We start from the raw sequence: 22,760 nt of genomic DNA on the forward strand, positions 1-22,760 counted from the left end.
CCATGTTCAGCCTCTTCATGGAACTTATCACTAACGGGAATTACTTGTATGCTTGTTTATTTTCTGTCTCTTCCACTAGAAAGACAGGTCCATGAAAGCATGGACATATCCACCGTGCCCACTGGTGTCTGCCTAATGCCTAGAATAACGATGTAGCAGAACAGAGGAAGTCTTTAGGCAACACAGCCTTCTTTTCCAGCTAATGGTAACATGTGTGGATCCCAGGGAGTAAATGAAATCATTTAGATGTGATTACTATCTAAAATTTTTAACTCCTTTTCAGAGTTAAGTAAATGCTAAATTTATATCTTAAAAGCTATACATCTTTTATTCTTAAGATATTATTTGAGTTAAACTTATAGTCCACTACCAGGTGCAGAGAAGTAACTCTTAAATAGATGTGGTTTTTAAGAAGATGTTTTAAGTTGTGGGAATATTTGTTGTATTGTAGCTTTCTTTTTTGAAAGATTTATTTATTTATGCATACTAAAATGGGGTATAGGCCAGAGGTACAGGGGTGGTGAGAGGATTCATCAGAGACAGAGTGGAGAGCAGAACAGGCAGGTTGACAAAGTACACTGCTGAAGGGAGCAGTGGGTGAAACAGGAGAGGTCTGCTGCGTCATGTGAGTCACCTCTGGGGTGGGGATTGAACTCATACTGATGGGACTGCTGTTAGCTTCATAGTGCTGTGCTTTAACCCATTGCATCACCAGGGAAGGCTCTGTAGTTTTTAATGTTTATAGTCTTTGAGATAAGATCATAATCATATTTGATTAAAAGTATAATGCCCTGTTTGCCTTATCTTGATTTGTCAGTGTAGAATAAATATTTGACCCAAATATTCTTTTATGGATACAAAGGTGAAAAAGAATTATAAATAACAGTCACCATAAATTTTACTTTTACTTGCACATCAGATGCTTTCTATTGTAGGAAGCTTTCTAATCTAAATTTGTCAGCGGTATTTTATTATCGTTATTTAGGACTGATATTTTATCTCTCACAAATGTGACTCAGGAAATACTTATTAATATAAAACTAAGACGTCAATCTTTATGGAAAGTTTTACATTTCATTCCAAGGAGGCTGATACCTTGTTAGATTGTGTGTGTTGAAGCCTAAATTAATCCAAAGTTTAAAAAATTAAAAATGGTATATTTCCGGCCCTCCCTGGTAGCACAGTGGGTTAAAGCACAGCACTGAGAAGCTAAAATCGCTTCAGCCATGAGTTTGATCCCCGTCCTGGAGGTGACCACATGGCGCGGCAGACCTCTCCTGACCCGTCCGCTGCTCTGCTCAGCAGTGTACTTGTCAGTCAGCCTGTTCTGCTCCCCACTCTGTCTCTGGTGAATCCTCTCATTGCCCCTGCATCTCTGGCCTGTACCCCAGGTCTGTATGCATAAGTAAATAAATCTTTTTTAAAAAAGTGTATTTCTTTTGTATAATGAATTCTTCCCACACTGAACCCCCACTGTCTTTTCTGACTGTTCCTTCTCTTGGAGATTATAACTCTAACTTCAGTTATTGACTGCTAGAGCTAAAGCCACACTCTTCAGTCAAGTCCTGCATTATTCCATGGGCTTCTTTTTTCCTTCAGGTCTCTGATCACTTCCTGCATCGGTATCATTTACTGTGCTTATCAGCTTTGCATATCCTGATTCCTTCTCGAGTGAGTTCCATGGTGAAGGGAAACTGCCAGTAGCCATCTCTGAGATGAGCATGTAAATGAGAGTACAACTGGCCCTTTCACAGATTTGAACCATAAAGGCCCACTAAAACACAGATTTTCTTTCAAAAGTTCCTCTTCTTCCTCCTCCTTCTCAACTTCCAGTGAGGAGGACAGGAATGAAGACGTTTAGGATGAATCACTTACGATTTTTAATAACATCTTTTTTTTCTCTATTATATTGGAAGAGTACACTATATCATGCACATAACATAATACATGTACTAATGGACTATTTATATCACCAATGAGGCTGCTGGTCAACAGGGGGCTATTAGCAAACTTATACTTGGATTTGCACTGTGTTGGGAGTCGGTGCCCTTAACTCTTATGTTGCTCACAGGTCAACTGTGATTGCTAAAGAAACAGATTAGGAACTTACTAGGGAGCATAAATAAGGCAGAGCTGACAGGAAGTCATCCAGGCTGGACTTTCATGCACTGAGAACTTGCCATGAGGAGCTTTTACATGGTAGAACTTGCTGTGTGGCCCATCCTAGGGACAAAGGGCTAGACTTTCCCAGCTCTTGGTTGAGAGTTGCTCCTGGAATGCTTCTACGTGCTCTGCATACAAGCTGGTGACTTTGGAATCTCAGAGCAAATCTTTACTGAAAGATTGGCAAAGGCTGTGGGTGGCCACAGAAGCCAGGAATAGGATGGTACTGCAGGAAGCTGCAGCAGGGCCCAATGGGCTAGGCAGAGCAACCTCCACACGGGGCATTGTGTGCAGCAGGAAGGCAGGGCAGGCGGCCTTTGCTCCACTCCTCTCCTGGCTTGGCATTTTTTTTCTACGTATTTCCCAGGATTCTGTTCAATTACAGTGGTGATGCCTCACATGGCATCTCTGAATTTCCTGTGATGCCACTTATACCTTGAGTTATAGGGACTTTTACATCAGCTACAGAATTTGATTTGAAATCAAGTATTTTTAGTACATAACTTTTCTGTATTAGTGAAATTGATGTTTATTACACCACTAATCCTTTGACCTTTTCCTTGTTCATAATTTCTTCTCTCCTTTTAAGACCCAGAAAATAAGTCTAATTTAATCATATTTTTTGTTGTTGGTATGATAGAGCTTAATTATGTTTAAAAGCATATCTTAATTTTAATTTATACATTTTTAGTCAACACATAGTTTAATTTCATATTTAATATGTGAGACATATTCACATGTCTTTTGCAAGGTTGGGGAGATATTTCTTATTTTTTTTCTAATTCTATTAAATTATTACTGCAACAAATAGCTATTGTCTATTATGTTCAACACATTGTAGTGAGTATTTTGAGGGAATAAATAAGAATCAGTGAGCATACTGTTGCACAAAGAGTCTTTAGTTGGGTAGGATACAGAATATGAATTAAACGTCTCTGTCTATAGATACTTACTATAGTAAACATAATATACATCTTCACAAATATAACTCTGAAATTACCACTCTAAAGTCTCACCAATTTTTTCTGTTTTTTAAGTTTATTTTTAAAGGGTACTGTATATTTACAAAGTTTTACCTCATCATCACTTATTTTAGAATATTTTTTTTTCCAGAAGAAGAAACCCTATAGCAGTTACAGTAACAGCCCGATTTCCCTTGCCCTCGGTCCCTGGAAACCATGAATCTCTTGTCTCTACAGAGCCTTTATTCTGGACATTTCACACAAGTGGAAAAATACATGTGGTGTTTTGTGTCCTTTTTTCTTTTTAATTTGGCATGAAGTTTTAAAGGTTCATTTTTAACATAGCATATACCAGTACTTTGTTTTTATGTTTTCTTTAAAATTTCAATTTTTTAATTCCGATGTGACTCACATGCCAGAAAATTCCCCCTTTAAAGCATGCAATTCAATGGTTTTTAATATATTTATAAAACTGCACTATCACAGTCATGTAATTCCCAATATTTTCATCAACCCAAAATGAAACCCTATACTCATTAACAGTTTTCATTCATTTTAATGGCCAAATAATACACTACATTTTGTTTAGCCATATAGCATTTGATGGGTCTTTGGGTTGTCTCATTTATTAGTCATTCTGCATATTGCTGTCATGAATGCTCATGTTAAGTATTGCTATAAACAATTTTTTTTAGTTTTCTAGGGTAAATACCATGAAGTAGAATTCATGGAATACCATGAAGTGCTGGGCATAGAGTAATACTATATTTAGCATTAGAGTACTGTTACAGAGCTTTCTTAAGTGGTTGAACCAGTCAGTGTCTACCAGAAGTATAAGAGGGTTACTTACACTTTCCTTAAATCCTTGCCAACACTTGTTAGTATCCATCCTTTTTTACTACAGTCATCCTAGTGAGTATGAAGATGAATCTTACTGTGATGTTGATTTGTGTTTCTCTAAAAACAAATTCATAACATAGCATATACCAGTAGCACACATTTACTTGTACTGATTGGCGACTTGTGTAAGCTGTTTGGCAAACCAAGTTTTGAACCTCAACACCCACCAGGTTTCACATATATATATATAATGTAATTTGCATAAATTGCCTGTAAGTTCAAGTTTAAACAGAATGTTTAAATGGATACTGAAATGTGAACTTTTAAATAAATTAATGTTTTCTCTGGTATGACTTTCAAAGGATTTCTATATGATAGGCAACCTAAACGAATATGTAAAAAAGAAACCCCAATATTCAGTTTTTTTACAGCAAACATACAAAATTCATAAGTAATTCCTACCTTTTTGACCACCGGTAGCAGGCTCTTCCGTGACCACAACAATTCAAACCAGGTATTCTGTGTCCTCCAGATCTTTTCATTATCATTCCTTCTCTGAAAAAGATATCAAGTTAACCCATCATCTTCAAATTTCCTATTTATACTTAGCAGATACAGTCTCTTGGCTTGGGACTAAATGTGAGGTTTCACTCTCAAGTGCCGCCTCCCCATTCTTTCCTGTTCACCCTGACCATCATTAGCTAGCCTGGGTACTCTGCCGCTAATCTTCCAGAATACTGGCCAGGTGCTGGCTTCAGCACTATTCTATTGGGCACCCTGCCAGAATGAAGATAGCTGGTTTTCTGGCTCTCAATGCCGAAGAATGCCTCCAGTCATGGCTGCAGTTTGAACAAATCCCTGCCATTGCCAAATACCTGCACAGGGCTGCTTCAGCTGCAGCGGAGACCAATGAAAATACCCACCCCAGATTCCAGGACATCTCTGCTTTACTTTACCTACAGTTCTACAGTCAGGTAATGCCCAAGGAAGTAAAGCAAAGCTTGTAACTTTGAAAAGAAAAATATCCTGATCTTGAAAAATGTGAAAAGAAAGATCAGTAGTAATGGTGAAATAGAAGAAATAATTTAAAACTAAACAATGCTTTTACGAAAGAAGTTCTTTGCACTGTCAAGTTCTCGTATAATTAAGGAAAATCAGTAAATTTTAATGCTCTTATATAACATTTTACATAGTATTTTTAGTCATGAAAATGAGTGATAAAGATATCTTTTCAAGGGGATTAGAGGAAGGAATTTGTGTATTTGATTTTTTAATACATCCTCCAACATTTTTATTTGCTAGCCATATTAAAACTGCTATTTTGGGCTAAAGGAAAGCTGTTCTTTAAAAACACAGAGAGAGAGGGTGGAGCAGCGGCTGCCCTTGTTTAACGTAGCAAGACACTTTGTTTTGTGCAAACAGATCCCCTCAGTTGCTCTGACTGTTGGTAAAAAATGTAGCTCACAGTAAAGCCAGGCAAACTGTCTTATCATGGCAAGCAGATGAAGCAAATGTTCATGCAGTATCAACTTTTTACACATCTGGTTAAAGATTCAACACTGGAACTTACATGCCCTTTGGTCCCAAATCATGGATGAATGACAGCTGGCTTATATCAAGAAATTCTGTCTGAAAAAAAGGTCAAAAATCCATACTTTAGAAAGGTAAGAAAAGAAGACAGAAATTTATGCATTCAAAACACAGATATGTCTGTGGTACTCTACACACTGCACAAATCAATAACCTCAGAATTGCCCAGGAAGAGTACAGGTTAGAAGTCTATATGTAATTAAAACATAGACAAGAAAGTGATTCATGTTCAAGACATACAGACAAAATGCTCATGAAGGTCACAGCGAAAATGTACTCCCAATATTCTTGTGTTTTTATTTATTTATTTTTTAAATATTTATTTATTTGTGCATACAGAACTGGGGTACAGGCCAGAGGCCTAGGGGTGGCAAGAGACTTCACCAGAGACAGAGTGGGGAGCAGAACAGGCAGATCGATGAAGTACACTGCTGAGGGGAGCAGCGGGCGGGTCAGGAGAGGTGACCACATGACCACGCCATGTGGTCACCTCCGGGGCAGGCGGGAATCGAACTCATGCGGAAGTGGCTTTAGCTTCTCAGTGCAGTGCTTTAACCCACTGCACCACCAGGGAGGGTCTCGGAATTATTCTAATAATTACCTAAGCTAAATATTACATACACTGTAAAGACAATTACATTTTTAGCAAGTAGGAAAAGTTTATATAGTAAACTCACCTTGGTATCTAAATTATAATCAGATTAAAAGCTACAAGCATTATAATACCAAGATCAATGGCTAACATGTATTTCTGCTGGTCCTAAACAAAACATTTTTCATGATTATCTTAAACTCTCTCTAACATAGATGCAATATTTGTCTTTGTATCAAAAAGGAAACTGAGCTTTACCACAAGGGAAGGCAAACTCTTTTAGAGTCAAACAGTAAATTTATTTTAGGCTTTATGAGCCCTACAAACTACTGAAACACAAAAGCAGTCACAGATAATACATAAATAAATAAGCATGGTTGTAGGCCAGAAAACTTTATTTATGAATAATAAAATATAAAGTTGATTTTATGTGCAATGAAATATTTTTCTTTCTATATTTTTCTACCATTTTAAAAAAAGATTTATTTATTTATGGGGGTACAGGCCAGAGGTGCAGGGTTGGTGAGAGACAGAGTGGGGAGCAGAACAGGCAGATCAATGAAGCACACTGCTGAGGGGAGCAATGGGTGGGTCAGGTGAGGTATGCAGAGCCCTGTGGGTCAGCTCCCAGGGTAGGGATTGAACTCATGCTGAATTGGCTTTAGCTTCTTAGTGCTGTGCTTTAACTTGCACCACCAGGGAGGGCCTATTTTTCTACCATTTAAGAATGTAATATGTATTCTTAGCACACAGGTCATAACAAAAACCAGGAATTGGGCTGACTTTGGTCCATAGGCCATAGTTTGCCAATACCTGATTTAGAAAAGTGAAGTAAATTGTCCAAGATAACATAATTAGCAAGGGGTAGAGTTGACACCAAGTTAGACCAGTCAGTATCCTCAAAAACTAAGTTGCAAAAGCAAAATGTCATTCACCATTTATTTTAATCAAATTGACCAACTTGTTTTAGTGAGTTAAGCACTAAATGCACAGATGGAGGCACAGAAGGAAAACAAAATCAGAAGTATGTATTTGCTAGCATACACAGCAGTTTTACCTCATAAAATCTTAGGAACAACTAGCATTGGACATTATTTGCTTCTAATTACAGAATTATTTTTAAAAATATTAACGGTGGGCTCTCCCTGATGGCGCAACTAGTTAAAGCACTGCTCTATGAAGTCACTGCAGCATGAATTTGATCCTTGGCCAGGGAGCTGACCCACATGGTGTGGCAGACCTCTTCTGACCCACCCGCTGCTACCCTGAGCAGTGTATTTTGTCAATCTGCCTGTTCTGCTCCCCACTCTGTCTCTCACCCACCACACCTCTGGCCTGTATCCCAGTTCTGTAAGCATAAATAAACAAATCTTAAAAAAAAAAATAGCGATGGTAAGCCCAAATCTGCCAGTGGTCACAGACCATGGGAATAACTTTAATAGAAAATCAAAGACAGAAAAGAAATGTTCTCAGCATTTCAGAAATCTGTGGGGAGACAAGTCATGAAAACTATTCCACATCTACAAAGTTCTGTGGAACAAACTATAACATTACACATGAGAGTAGGGACAGTAGAAGAGAGGACAGTGACCATTTCCTAGCTAACATAGTATCACAGATAGAAGGCAACTGTGTAGTTGCCCACACAACTGGAAAGTTGTGTAGTTATGGTTGGATATACAATATTATCAACTTCATAATAATTAACCTATTAGGTTAATTTTTTATATTAATCTCATAAGAAGAAATTACAACCTTCTAAGAGTTGTCAGTCCTTATGAAGACCAATTAAATGAGTACATTACTTTCTTAGGGTTATTTAAGGAACTCTTTAAAATTCAAAAGGAGTTTCATACTCCAAATCAAATATCTCCTCACACAGTATTTTTAATAAGGATTTTAAAAATCAAGGTCTTTATATTTCATTTCTTGTATAAAAATGGTGAGTTGGTACCAATCATTTTTAAATCTGATTTGTGGAAAAGCTTTCTAACTAGAAAATGTAGCAATAGATAGGTTATCAGAAGTGACACCATAAACTTTGAGCATTCAAATCCAAATGTTTTAAAATCCTAAACCACAATTTCTCATTTTATCTCCAGAGAACAGAGAGAAAAAAAGTTTATCCTATTTTACACCGGAAGAAACTATCGTTTTATGAAATTTCACAAGACAGTTGATGGAACTAATAGGAAATGAAAAAGCAAAAGTCGAGGGCTCCCTGGTGGTCTGCAGGTTAGTCTCAATGCTGTCACCTGTATGGCCTGAGCTCTATCCCTGCCAGGGAGGTGACCCAGATGGTGCATGAGGCCTTTTCTATCTCATCTGCTGCTCCCCTTAGTGGTCCATCTACCTGTTCTACTCCCCACTCTATCTCTGGTGAATCCTCTCACCCCTACTCTGCACCTCTTACCTATACCTCAGTTCTTCTATGTAAAAAAAAAAAAAAAGAAGAAAAGAAAAAGTCAAGGAAACCACTTATAAAATACCTGAATAATTTTTTACTCGTAAAACTCTTATCATTTAATAGTTGACAACAGAAATATGCTCTGCAATAATTCAGAAAACAAAACTTTTGAAAATTGTAAAATTGCTACATACAAACATGTTTATCTAAATAGAAAAATGTGTTAGCAATTAAAAACATTTAAATTTGTTATAATACAATGTTTAAATTTATCCTCATGTTTTCTAAAGTTTAAAGAGAAACTTAAATAACTACCTCTATTTTAGAGAAAGAAAACTCTGACAGTAAATGTTCTACAGATTTAGTAGTTATACCGATTTAGTAGGTTTATGTGGTAAGGTCAAATTAAACGCAAACCTAAAAAATACAAATTGAAATTTAACAAAGATTATGCTTTTCCAAACTTCTCAGCGCTGACACTATCAGTGAAAAGAATTCCATTCTCCATTTGGTGATTCTCAGAAATAAGAATTTAATTATCGATTTAGTTGGAAAATATTCCATAAGGCTTATCTTGGACAGACAATGTACTGATCAATCTCTGCCCCACAAAGGAATATGTAAAAAGTCAATTAAATATTGGGACAATAGGGAAATAAAAGGTTCCCATGACAAGGGTAAAGAAATAAACTCTAAGGGCAACAACACATCCTGTTCATTAACTCACAATCAGCTTTACTTCACTTTTGAATTAGAAGGGGAGGGGTTCAAAGGCCCCCTTTACTCTTGGGTAGAGGGGGGCCTGAATTGGTAGTGCCTGTTGGTAAAGGCTAAAATCAGGTTCAACTGCTCCAGGAAAGGTTGCCTTCAGGGTAAAACAGTTAACAAAGCTCCTCTCCAGAGTTTCTATTTTTTTTTGTGTGTGTGTAACTGGTTTCCATTTAGAGTGAACCTTTTTTTTAATATAGAAGACATCTATCTAATCTGTGGGGGAAACAGGTTTTGCCCAAGGCCTAAGACCCACCCCCCCAACTCTGACTCAATCACAAGAATGACAATATTTCCTTTAATTTGCAATGCAGCTGTTTAAATAAGTATGGCTTTTCTCTGTTGGCATGGAAACAAGGTGAGCAGCTTTATGACTCTTTACCCATTCTTCCCTAGCTAAACTTTGACTTCCTACTAAACAAAGAAGAGGAAAAATTAATATTTTTGATCTGTGAGATGTTTACTCTCAGATTCCTTATCTCCAGAATGGTGCTTAGCTTGATATAACCCTCCTGAGGTTAAGGAGTCTGAATTACAAGAGTAAGGTGTTTACTTGAAATTAATATATTACCCTATCAGCTTAGGGCCCTTCTCTTGGAAATGATGAATTCTGTTCCATTTCTAAATTTTTAATCTTTAGTTAGAAAAGAGCTATATAAACTATTCCTAATAATTCCTCCTTTAAGTTCCTGAAGATAAGCATTTTCCATCACCAGTTAAAATGCCCAGATAGGGTCCTTGTTGGTGGCACAACAGGCACTATGAAGCTATATGCAGCCACAGCAGCAAGAGTTCAATCCCCAGTCGGGGAGGTGACCCACTTGGTGCAGCAGACCTCTCCTCACCTACCTGTGCTCCTCTCAGCAGTGTGTTTCAGTAGAACCACGTGTCCTGCTCCCCACTCCTCCTCCACATCTCTGGCCTATATTCCACACTTCATTGTATGCATAATAAAAAAATCTTAAAAAAAAAAAGCCCAGCTAGTGGGTTTAGCACAGAGCACAAAAGGAACACTGTCTGCCATTTTACATGCTGTTTTATAATTAATTTTTTTTACATACTAATGCCTTGTGAAGAAGCCAGATACATTTATCTCCATATTACAAGTGAGTCAAGAAAAAAGAATGAATGATTAATAATCTTGTCTGATGCTGAATTCACTAAAACTATAGACTACTTTGTTTTCCAGAACCCCCCCAAAAAAGAAAAACAAAGCAGTCTTCATAAACCCAAAAGAAATGGTGTTTTCTAAATAGTAACCCAACCACTGACCATAAAAAAATAAATAGAAAAGCTGTCCATAGCTAAATTCACTGAAATTTTATTAAAATAGGTGCATTGTCCTCTCTGATCCCCTAAGCTGTTATTTATGATGCTATTAGCTTCAGGACACAAATATAGTTATAATAGCTTAGTTTTACACTTATAAAAATATGTGATTATACAGAATATATTACTGAGCATATGTGATTATATGAAGATGTCTCTTAACTTTTATTTTGCAGATAGCTTTAATATTTCTTACAACTATGAAAGGAGACACAGATACTAATCTAATTTCATAAATACAAGGTAAAAGCCTACAAAAAAAGTCTATAAATCATATTAATTTAGTAGGAAAGAAAGATAGTGTTTGAGAATCAACAAAGATGAAATGGTGTTTATGCTTGTATCATTTTGGTGAATTCTCTTGCTTGGGGAATAAAGAGTAGTACAGTATATTAGTTCTAACAGGTTTTCCCTTCCAAAAGAAATATGTAGAAGGCATTGTGGAGTTTCTAAAGAATATATGGCTCAACTTTGAAAATGTTTTTATGATTGGACATTAAAATGAACATTTTAAAGAAAGAAATTTAACTTAATTTAAAGAAATTAAAATGAACATTTAAAGAAAGTAAACATCTTTCATCCACATGAGAATCCAAAATATAATAACGTATATAAATAGAAAGAAAAGACTGAACTCAGCAAATACCGCTTGAAAGCCAACAGAAATAGCATAAACAAAATCACAGGCAGGAAGAAAAGAAAAAGAAATGAAAAACTACTGCATACAAGTATGAGTACACATTTAAATAATTCTCTATTAAAGAAAATAATATCAACTTCAGAGAAAATGGGTGGCAACATTTTTAGTAATGATAGCAGTAAAATACTTATTCATTACATTTTTTAAAAATGCACAATCCTGGTTCCTAGAAGGGACAAAATTCTTTCATTATGTTTTTCTGAGATCCCTCCTTGGATCCAAATTGCTCTTCCCTGAGAAAAACTCCTCTCCAGTCTAGCGGGCCACAGACATTCCTTGAGTACAAAGAACATCACAGTGGAAGCTACAAAAGGCGGGCAGTCAACCTGCCCCAGGTCGGCTGTGTACAGGAGGGACCAGCTGGAGCATTCTTAGCCTCCAAAAAACATGTGCAAGCTGCAAGTTTCTGAACACCCCAAAGAACCCAAGTGCTCTTACTTCTGCTAGTAAATACATAGAGGGTGGCCCATTTTCTGTGACATGAGGCCACACTTTAAATAAGAGGCCAAATCATAATTGCACCTACCCTTAAGTTCTGCACATACACATAATCCTACATTCAACCCCCAACAGCGTGCCTTATATATACACGGGTTAAAACTTTAATTATCCAGTGCAGTCTCCATTGTCTGAACCTTGGATAATGGAGGCCCCTTCTAAGGGCCTATGACAGGGTGTTCTGACACCTTCTATAAAGGCCACTCTTTCCTGTGGGCCTCCCAGCTTCTAAGTTCCTACGCCTCTCCTTTATTCTCCGATTTCCTAAAGACTTTTTCTCTCTCTGTTTTTTCCCATGCTTCTCACTTTCACATGAAAAAAACAGGCTTTTTATAGTAATTCACAAGCCAATTATATGGCAATCTCGCTGTGTTCATTATGGTCTTTGGGTATTCAACTCTATTCAACTATTTTCATCCACTTACCCAATATTTTTCTTTAGGATTATAAGTGTTTTTGGCTTTGAAACTCTGAGGAAAGAAGGTTGATTTCTAGATAACCTATGCTTAGTAGCATTTCAAGTTTATTAAAATATATTATTTTAGACACATCAAGTTATATTTGATCACCATCTATTGGATCTTTGTTGTCAATCAATTTTATTTTCTTTCATCTATCTTAAACTCAAGGAATAACACATAATTGTAAATAAGCATTTGTGTTGATAAAATTATCTAAAATGTAGTTGACAATTTACTATTCTATAAAGTACTTCAAAATTTAAATCACTGAACGGTACTTACTGTTGCATAATAATTTTTATACATTGGCATTTTCAGTAATTTTGTCAAGTAGTCTTCTAGCTGTTTCTGTAATACAAATATTTTAGATAAGAAAACATTATATTTACAGAAAATGTAAGCAAAAACAATGTGATCATTGAAACATCTTAACTTCTGTATGTTATTCAAGGATTTATTAATATTGTCACTGGACAGGAATTGGGAATAGCATTAACAAATTATTTCCATAGCTCTCCTGAAACATAATTTAAGTCTCTTTTTAGGTATGACCCTACACCTCTAAATCATGCACCATGTTGTAAACCAATTTTTACTCAATCAAAAACATTATCATTTTTAAAAATGCAACTCAACACACACACACACACACATAAAACACATCTCTTCTTCTTACTGAAATTCTCACATGCTTAGGTCTTTAATAAACTGCTGACAAGACCCAAGCTGTATATATATTTTTATTTTCCCTAGCTATTAACACAGGATTTACCATAGTGAGTGGTCTTAAAGTATTTGTTGTTTTTATTAAAAAACTAAATTTTCTCAATTTATAAACTAAATTTAGTTAAAACTAAATTTATTGGAAGATACACCACTTCTTTTTTTAAAGATTTATTTATTTATGCTTACAGAATTGAGGTATGGGCCAGAGGTGTGGTGGGTGAGAGGATTCACCAGAGACAGAGTGGGGAACAGAACAGGCAGATGTACTGAACATACTGCTGAAGGGAGCAGCGGGGTGGGTCAGGAGAGGTCTGCTACACCATGTGGGTCACCTCCCTGGCTGGGAATCGAACTCATGCTGCAGTGGCTTCTGAGAACTTCATAGTGCAGAGCTTTAACCTGTTATGCCACCAGGGAGAGCCCAATAAACTACATTTTTTAAAACAGCTTTTCCAGGGGAAAAAAAAAAAGGGACATCTAAAAGAAAAGATTTTTTTCCTAGTGAACTGTAACCTCCATTGACATATGCTCAATGTTTGGGGGAGGGGACGGGGGGTGATATGAATTATACTGACTCTGGTATACACTGAAGAACTGTTAAAGCCAGAGTTCAACATTTTGAACTGGACTCAATATGTACATAGAGTAATCCAAAACTGGGATATTATATGCCCAGATATCTTGGCAAATATTTATTCCAGATTCTTAAAGAGAGTTTAACCAAGATGACAACTAAAAAGGAGAAATCAATGCCCATTCTAGAACATAAAATCTCAGATTATAAAATAGAACTGAATTTACTGTTACCATTTATTAAAAACTAGTAACAGGCCCTCCCTGGTGGCTCAGCGGGTTAAGGTTAAAGCACAACACTGAGAAGCTAAAGCCACTTTCTCAGGAGTTCAATTCCCGCCTGCCCTGGAGGAGACCACATGGCGTGGCAGACCTCTCCTGACCCGCCCTCTGCTCCCCTCAGCAGTGTACTTCGTCGATCTGCCTGTTCTGCTCCCCACTCTGTCTCTGGTGAAGCCTCTCACTGCCCCTGCACCTCTGGCCTGTTCCCCAGTCTGTATGCATAAATAAATAAATCTTTAAAAAAAATAAAAACAACTAGTAACAACCCTTCACTGTATGCAACACTACGTCATGGAAGCCGAGCAGGCCAGTCCCCCGCTAGATCCTGTTGCACCTGTCTGTGTTCTGGCCCACTCTTCTCAGACCCTAAATGCCCCATCCAGAGTTTGGGAGTGGGATTTTACATATATTTACAGCAAGCTACTACAAATACTGAAGCAAATATAGAAATATATTATTTCAACAGTAGATCTCAAAGCCCCCGAAGATGAGCTAAAACCTGACTCACAATGAGCCCTATGAGGTCCCTACAGGGAGGGCAGTTTCTTCATGTCAAAGAACAGTCTTCCTCTTCCTAGAGACCAGGAAGACAGGGCTGTGTAGCCTCCTGAGTCAGAGTGGTTTGGGGAAGTACGGATTGTCAAGTAGTTTCAGAGAAGCTAAACAAGCCTGGATTTAGACCAGTGGGTCAAAGCCAGGCTCATCTTACTCATCAGCAGTCACCATGTTTCTACACAATGAAGTTCGAAACAATAGCAGTGGAAGAACTTACCCTTTTACTGTAGAACTGTTCCTCTCTGTCCCTGTTTTCAGATGAACGGGGCAAACTTGGCATCTCTCGAGGCTCCTCCCCTTTGACATTTTGTCTTCTAAATGTGTGTCTGAAATACACACAGGGGCATACATGCACATGCACACACAAACACAATGCAGCAATTATTAGACTGGTTTGAGAACTATGACTCACAGTATCGTTCATGAAACAGCTAATTTTAAAAGGGACCATTCAATTGTAAAATAGCCATATTTTTAATCTCAAGATATCCAAAAGGATTAGATAACCCATAATGTAAATGGAATCTCTTTCCACCCCACTTGCATACTGGGATAACTTTATAATTAATTGGGAGAATTACCTTTTGGTGGGAATGGGGATACGGATGAAGGCTTTGTACTTGAGCAGCTCTCTGTGAAATTCTTCAAAGTGCTTGTATTTCCTCTTCACTTGCCATTTAAATTCCCCATGTGTTAATTCAATAGTGTAAAGATTGATACTTGGTCCCTATGGTAATAAATGGAAAACGGCTGGTATTTTACATAACAAAAAATTCAAAATCTCTTATAAACAAAAGCTCATTAATAAGTAATTGGAAATACCTTTAATCCAACCTACATATTTTGGGTATGTATTTAGGCAAATTTTTCTAAAACAACTGATTACAAAAGTAATATTTTCTTAAATGTTCATGTTAAAATATATAGAAGACAGAGCCTTCACTAGTGGCACAGTGGGTTAAAGCACAGCACTAAGAAGCTAAAGCCAGTTCAACATGTGCTTGATCCCGGCCGTGGAGGTGATCCACAAGGGTCACCTGACCCACCCGCTGCTCCCCTCAGCAGTGTACTTCGTCGATCTGCCTATTCTGCACCCCCACTTTGTTTCTGGTGAATCCTCTCACTGCCCCTGCACCTCTGGCCTCTACCCCAGTTCTGTATGCATAAATAAATAAATCTTTAAAATATGTATGTAGGAGACAAGTTCTGAATCACACCAAAGACAAACCCCTACAAATCCTATTGCTCCAAATGCAAACACACAATACCCTTGGAAGCAGAAATTGGGTAAAGGAGACAGAGTGATTAATTAGCCATGAGGGGTTTGTCCAAAGCACACTGAGTGAACAGAAAAATGGAAGCAGTAACATTGGCCCCATCACAAGTGACAGTAATGCTGTCTCTTCTGAGACGCATTCCTGGAACTGTCTTGTCTACAACATCTCCCTGCCCTGAGGTGCCACCAGTGGCCGGGAAGATACAGGATGATTAGAAGGAAAGGAGTAAAAGATCTTCCTACATACAAAACATTTTCCTGAAATTTAACCAAAATCAATCTTCATTTTAGAAATTTTCAACACTCCTTATTAAAACTGAACTATATCTTAGAGATTAGGAAATTCTTTCAATCAGAGGCACTAGTAGTTTTGCTACAGTAAAAAGAAAAGCACAGAAGATTTTCAAGGAAGTTGGTGTGGTGAAGGTGGTTTGCACTCTGAACTACGTGCAATTCACTGGTCCCTGCAGGGAGATTTAAACATCATGGGTGCTGGGGATAAGAGAGTGAACAAGTCTCCTGTTCTGCTAGTTTATTCTGGTTCTGGTATCAGCAATCTCTGGGTGACTTCTGGCTGCCTTTCATTACTGATATTTGACATTTTGCTCACTTCTAAAGCAAGACCACTCTATGTAGACATTTTAAGACCACTCTATGTAGAGATAGTATATAAAATCACAAGCATGTGAGTCCATGCAACTTGTGCTTATAAACCTGGAATCCAATGGGATCACTAGCAAATTTTTACATCTCACCTTTGCTTTGACTTTAGTTAGGATCTGTAACCAGAAGTTGTAGGAATACAGTTTTGGTGTTCAATATTATTTGCTGCCTTTCCCCTTGGACATTATAGCATCATCTTGTTACAGAAAAGGATGCAGCAAAACTGAGAGTGATCACAAACTGCATTCAAGAGAACAATGCTCAATTTAAAATGAGTCAAACAAGAAAATTTATACAAGTTAGGTAAGCCACCACATTTCCCAGGATTTTACTTCTCAATCTAAAAAAATGAAGCCTTATAAAATATTCCAAATGTCAAGTTTTAGCCCTCACAAATAAACCTGGAATTTTGACACTACACTTAGCAATTGTGAGTCCTATGGTACAAAGGAAACAGCTGTCGCACACTTTTTGAAGGTTTAAATTCCTGCAGTATAGCATGCCAGCTGTGAAGCATCAGTCAAGAGTCACATCTATCAACAAACCTCCCCGTTGAACTGCTGGGATTCTTTTGAATTAAGATACTTTGTGGGGCTTTAATAAAAGGACTTCCTGGGAAGGTGTGACAGGGGTAAGGAAATCACAAAAAGTGGACACTAACCTGGGGCTCACCCACGCATCCCTAGTCTCAATACAACTAAGGTGTTAAAATCAGGAAGGAGGGCGTGGTGAGAATAAGATTGTCTTGGGGAACAGGTGCCTTTGGATGAGGGACATAGCAGGTCCAGGATCATCCAAATGACCTATCTTGGTTCTTAGTTTTCTGAGTGCTTCCAGAGGACAAGGCAGGAGAGTTCAAGGGACAGTGAGCAGAGTGAAGAGGGTGGTGGGAGGGTTAGAGGGGCAAACAGAAGCGCTCCAGCCAGGAAAGGCAGGTAGTGCCATCTGTCATGAGGTAGCAAAGAGAGTGCCCGGCCTTGAGCTGGCATGAAAATGTATTCAGGAATCAGAAAATGTTATTTGTGTATACATGGAATCACATTCACACCACACAAATTTAGTCTGAGTTTAGTCTGAGTAGACTAAACACTAAGTAGAGTAAGAATGATTCTTTGGTTTCTCATATAGTATTAAATTTAAAACAGAACTAAACCAAACTTACTTGACTAACAGGAGAGTGTGAGCAGTCTGATAGCTGGCTTGAATGTTTATCTTTATGAACAACCTTAAGAGATACCTTGTAATAATAATCCATGGTAGTATATAATGTATTCTTGGAGGGTATGATATATAATCTATGTGTATAACACTGTTAGTATTACTAAATCCTTATAAAGTATCTTGCAGGAGATTACAAGGCAAGGGCAGAAATTAAACCATGTGGCCTGGCCTTGGAGTCTGTGTATTTAACACCCCCCATTCCTACTGGTATAGCCTCTCATTTTATAAGCTGTTAGGCAAAACAGGAAGGCAAAGGTCATCTCTCTGTAGATATTTCTAGGTAATCTGTGTTCTGTGGTACTTCAGGAGACATGAACCATGGAAGTGACTATACTGCCTACTCATACGAAGAACCTAAATAAAACCTGAATAAAAAGTGGACACCGAGGTAGGTCAGGACAGAGCACCAGGCAAAACCATCAGCACCAAGGCCGCACCTACTAGCCTCCACAATCAAGAAGGCAAGGAGGCAAGCCTGCCCAGCAAAAACACGAACCATAAAACACTTCCTCTGGGACAGTGGCCAGCGATTGATGTGAAGGGACAAAGGCCAACACCTGTAGCAAAGTCCCCCACTGTCAGACTTGACCAATGTGAAACCAGGCAGCACCAGGGCACACCCAGCTGCCTTCATGTCTTCCCCTCACCAGTCCATTTCAAACGGGAGCACTTTGCTTGATAAAGACATTTTATTAGTATATATATACATTACATATTGTACAACATATTGTACATATTGTACAACATGTACAAAATACATATTGTGTAAGTATTTTATATATATTAAATATTTATTTACATACGATATTTCACATCATTGTTCTTTTTTTTTTAACAATGTATGCTTTTTTCTTTTATGTGTATTGATAAAAACATTTGATTCCCAAAGTCTTTCCAGTGTTTGATGAGCAAATGTGAATGAGACAGAAAGTGCAGGATGCTAGAAACAAAGAGAGGGACACAGTTTGCCCATGGAATTCTCTCAGCAGTGCTTTGGCTGGGCCAGCCCAGCTCCTTTTATGTATGTATGTATGTGTGTGTCTGTCTGTCTGTCTACTTAATTAGAGCCAGAGCATCATTGTTTTGCTCAACCAATATTAGGAAAGCCAAACTATTCTTTGACATATATCTGACATATATCTGACATCCAAGAGTCCAAATTCAACAGAAAATTTGGGCGTGAGTAAGACTAGCAGTGGTCCTTTACAATATGTTAACCTTGTATATTGCTCTAGGTGACATATTTTGAGAAAATGACATTTTAAAAAATGAGCCTTGACATTTACTTGGATCTTTGAATTTGGAGAGATGATGAGGATGTGGAAATTATTACAGAAAACAAAAAATACAGTAATATTCAGGAAGAATTAAATGGAAGTCAATACATTAATTCAAATTTCTTGCCAAATATGAGATGAGTCCATCCATAGCGACTCTAACCTTTGTTGTGGATGTAAAGCGCTCCACTTCGAGAACTTGAGCTTTCACTGGACAGCCGGAGAGGTAGGTCTGTATGTTAGGTTCCTTAAATCCTTGAGTCTCATAAATAGCAGAGAATGGGATACTCTCTAAAAAATAAATCGGCAAAATTATTACAAGAAATCATGATATTAGTATAACCTGACTTTCATGGGCATTTTTTTAAAGAATTATAATATACTGAAACAAACAGAAAAACAACTAATGATTCAGCCCAATGTTATAATATTTGCAGGAAGGAGCCATACTTTTCCCGGCACTTTACACATATACTCTGCCAAGCAATCCAACAAACTCTTCTGGCTTAACTTATCAGTCCTTACCTTCCTGTGTCTTGGGATCACTTGGTGACACATCAAACTCCACCTCCTCTCCATCAAAGTGGAGCTCTCGTGTGTCTAGATTATCTATCAAATCACTCATGTCAGCAGCAATTTTCTTCAGTGCAGATGTGTTTACCTTTGATTCATTTTTCAGTGACATGTTGGTTTCAGAAAGGATAAGAGCAGAGGGGCTGGAAAAGAAGAACATGGTTAGGAAAACACTGTTTTGGTCAACTTCAACCCTATTTATTCTACAGTTGGAATCCAAGCCTAGTTACCACACAGAAAGCAAGTCAGCTGGCACTGTGTGAGCTCCTTATCTCAATCTTCTCATTTAGTTTCCTGTTTATCATTTAAAGGATTCCTAGCTTATAAATTAAATTAGACTAAGGCCCTTAATTGTAAACAAGAAAGGAAAAGAAACAGCACACTGAATATGTGCCACTGTATCTCTCATGCAGTTTTATGAACTTGGATAAATGAGGGGAGGGCCATGCTGCACTGGTTTGGGAATAGATATTTAGAGAAGATGAGCTGATTTTCACACTAATAAGTACATGGAAAGAGAAGTATCACATCAAATAAAGAAATGTAAGCATTTTCTAATGAAAATTTAGGTCATTTTATAATAACCTCAATATACAGATTAAGAATATATTTTGATACCTTTCTACATTTCCTCTGTAGGTAGAAATTCTATCTTTTTGAGATATGAGATTCTGACCTGACTTTCCGTGAGTTACAATGATATACAGGTCAGGAAAGGCAATTGATAAGTATACCTACTCCAAAATATACTGACATGCTAGAATTATACTTCTCTCCTTTTTAAAAGAAAACCAATTCTATTTCATTCCAACATTTAATAACACAAGTCATTGCACATCAGTACCCAGGAAGGAAAGTTAATAAAGATTTTATTTTTCATTTAAAATACTAAGATTTAAGCCTTAAATCCTGGCATCAGTGTTGGATTAAAAAAAAAATAACAACAATTATAGCTAGGCCCTATGCCAATAACTTCTCTATACATGTTCACTTATGGCTGCAAGTCACAAACACCAGCCCCCACCACTGTGGGATACAAATGAGTTAGTATGTAAAGATAAATAAGGTGGTCACTTTGACTAAGGAATGCATGATAGTGGGTGAGGGAAGTAAACAATATAACCCAGATCCACTGGTGGACTCATGCAGGTACTGGACTTTCTGAAAACAACATGTGCTAAGTAGGAGACTCTTAACTGGGTCCCTTTCCTACATGTATTATCAAAAAAAGAGGGAGAGGGAGCGGAGGTGCTCTGTGGTAAATGCTAAGAAGGAATTCAGGCAAAGTTGGGGATCCCTTAGTGTAACTAAACAAGTCTTCAGAATCTTGTGTGTGTATAAAGACATTATTTGGAAATCAAATGATGGGGTAGAGAAGGGTGGTTGTGGTTTGGCCAGGTAATATTTAACTACCATAACTACGTTCTCTGTGAACTATATAATCAATCATATGTCTATCTCTAAGTTGGCTGAAAGAAAGCTTAGAGTCAAATTTGTGTCCTTCAGTTAACAAAATACAGGACTATTTTTGCCATTTTCACTACTCTTTAGTTGTTCTTCTATTTCTGTTTTATATTATAATTGTTCATGTGAAGTGATTGCTTTACTATGTACCTGGTTTGGTGTTAATCTGTTAAGTATATTGTCCCATTTATCATCAATAATAAATCTATGAAAATTTGTTACTTTTATTTTGAAGATGACCAAGGGTTAGTGACCTGCTCTTTAGAAGTAAGGAAACTGAGGCATGTAAAGACTAGGTAACTTGACCAACAATTTGAACTGTCTGTCAAAGGTCACAGAGCTAGTAAAGAAAAGGGAGTTGTAGACAGGTCTGTCTGACACCAAAACCAATGTTCTCTTCCTGTCTACTTTTCATAAATATGTAAAATGTCCTTTGAATTAAAGGAAGTTTTAGTGAAACCTGACACAAGCTATGCAACGGCTATCGTCTGACAGATTCCGGATAGCTCGGGAAAAGCTCTGAAATATCAGAATTTCCACTGCTAACTTATGTTATGACCTCCCTTTTTTGTATAATCGTAATATCAAAAAATATTGTAGCAACATCAGTTTGTAACTGGCTTGCCTTAGCTCTAAATTGGCTACCTGGCCTGGGCAAAGTACAAGCTGAGCTGCTCCTGGGCAGGAAATTCCTTTGGCTGAAGACAAAAGGCAAGCTCCTGGAGAGATAAGACCCCAGAGCATCAAGATTCCTGGAAAACTTCTTTGGTCTTTTGACAAAAAGCGATTCTTAAGATAACTCTCAGGGCATAAGGACCCATGGACAATTTCCTAACATTATCAACACAGGTTTTGCTTAATGCACAACTATGTAACTTCTTCTTAATTTACTCTTTTCCTAAAACTATCACTAACTACTCTCTGCTAGTCTTATTTAACCTCTTCCTAAAACAAACACTAGCTACTCTCTGCTAACCTTAAGTTAACCATTAGCTTCTCTTTAGGCTATCACTGACGACTATGCTAACACAATTTATTCCTTCTCTAGGACTCTTAAATCCTTTGCTAACAGCTCATCCTTTCCCAGACCCTGATCCTTTAAAGTCACAGTTAAACATCCGTATACATGAAAGTTATCACAAAGATGTATAGTATAGTGTGCCATAAAGTAGAAGGAAAAAGATGCATTGTTTCCCTCTTCCTTTGAAACTTTTATGTCGGTTTCTTATTAACTTACCTAAGGCATTATTGTAACTAAATCTTGCTAAACAGTATAAATAAAGACCTGCAAAAAGATGAGCAGGAAGATTTGCACCCAACTCCGACTCCCGTGTCTTCCTCACTCCCTCTCCCCTTCTTGGAATCTCTGCACGCCGACACCTTCCCATCTTAGGGTCCTGCCTGTCCTACCTCCAGACACCTCAAAAGTTGGAGCTGGTCTCCAACAGAAACCAGCTCTCCTCTGGCAAATGCCTTTAGGAACTGACTCAAAAGGAAAGAATAAGAGATGAGTTCCTCTTGTAGCTCAGCACCCCTGAAGAAGACAATTAAATTCTGCAGGCCTCTGTTTCCTCCTCTGTAAATTAAGGAGGTAGAGCCATTTCTTTTCTAGGATTCCTTTAATACTAAATCCCTAACTACAGGTAAAAGATGCCATAAGGGGCCCTCCCTGGTGGCGCAACAGGTTAAAGTAGCACTATGAACCTCTCTGCAGCCACTGCGGTACCCCCAGCCAGGGAGGTGACACACATAGCTTGGCAGACCTCTCCTGACCCACCCACTGCTCCCCTTAGCAGTGTATTTCAGTACATCTACCTGTTCTGCTCCTCACTCTGTCTCT

At 37.7% G+C, this 22,760-nt stretch overlaps 1 protein-coding gene across 5 annotated transcripts in view; it reads right to left on the reverse strand.

The window, feature by feature from the left end:
• PLD1 (phospholipase D1, phosphatidylcholine-specific) overlaps positions 1 to 22,760 on the reverse strand; it is a 199,164-nt gene that overhangs the window by 112,026 nt on the left and 64,378 nt on the right. For all 5 annotated transcript variants that reach the window (XM_012733922.1, XM_012733914.1, XM_004674964.2 and 2 more), the window contains 7 exons: positions 19,409 to 19,599; positions 19,047 to 19,174; positions 15,028 to 15,173; positions 14,664 to 14,772; positions 12,593 to 12,658; positions 5,536 to 5,594; positions 4,428 to 4,520 (listed from right to left, as the gene is read on the reverse strand). In XM_012733922.1, coding sequence (XP_012589376.1) covers positions 4,428 to 4,520; positions 5,536 to 5,594; positions 12,593 to 12,658; positions 14,664 to 14,772; positions 15,028 to 15,173; positions 19,047 to 19,174; positions 19,409 to 19,568 — 761 coding nt within the window. In that variant the 5' untranslated portion in view covers positions 19,569 to 19,599. The remainder of the gene's footprint in view (positions 1 to 4,427; positions 4,521 to 5,535; positions 5,595 to 12,592; positions 12,659 to 14,663; positions 14,773 to 15,027; positions 15,174 to 19,046; positions 19,175 to 19,408; positions 19,600 to 22,760) is intronic.

This window comes from Condylura cristata, unplaced genomic scaffold (assembly GCF_000260355.1).
Source record: "Condylura cristata isolate star-nosed mole 26May11 unplaced genomic scaffold, ConCri1.0 scaffold00003, whole genome shotgun sequence".
Lineage (NCBI taxonomy): Eukaryota > Metazoa > Chordata > Mammalia > Eulipotyphla > Talpidae > Condylura > Condylura cristata.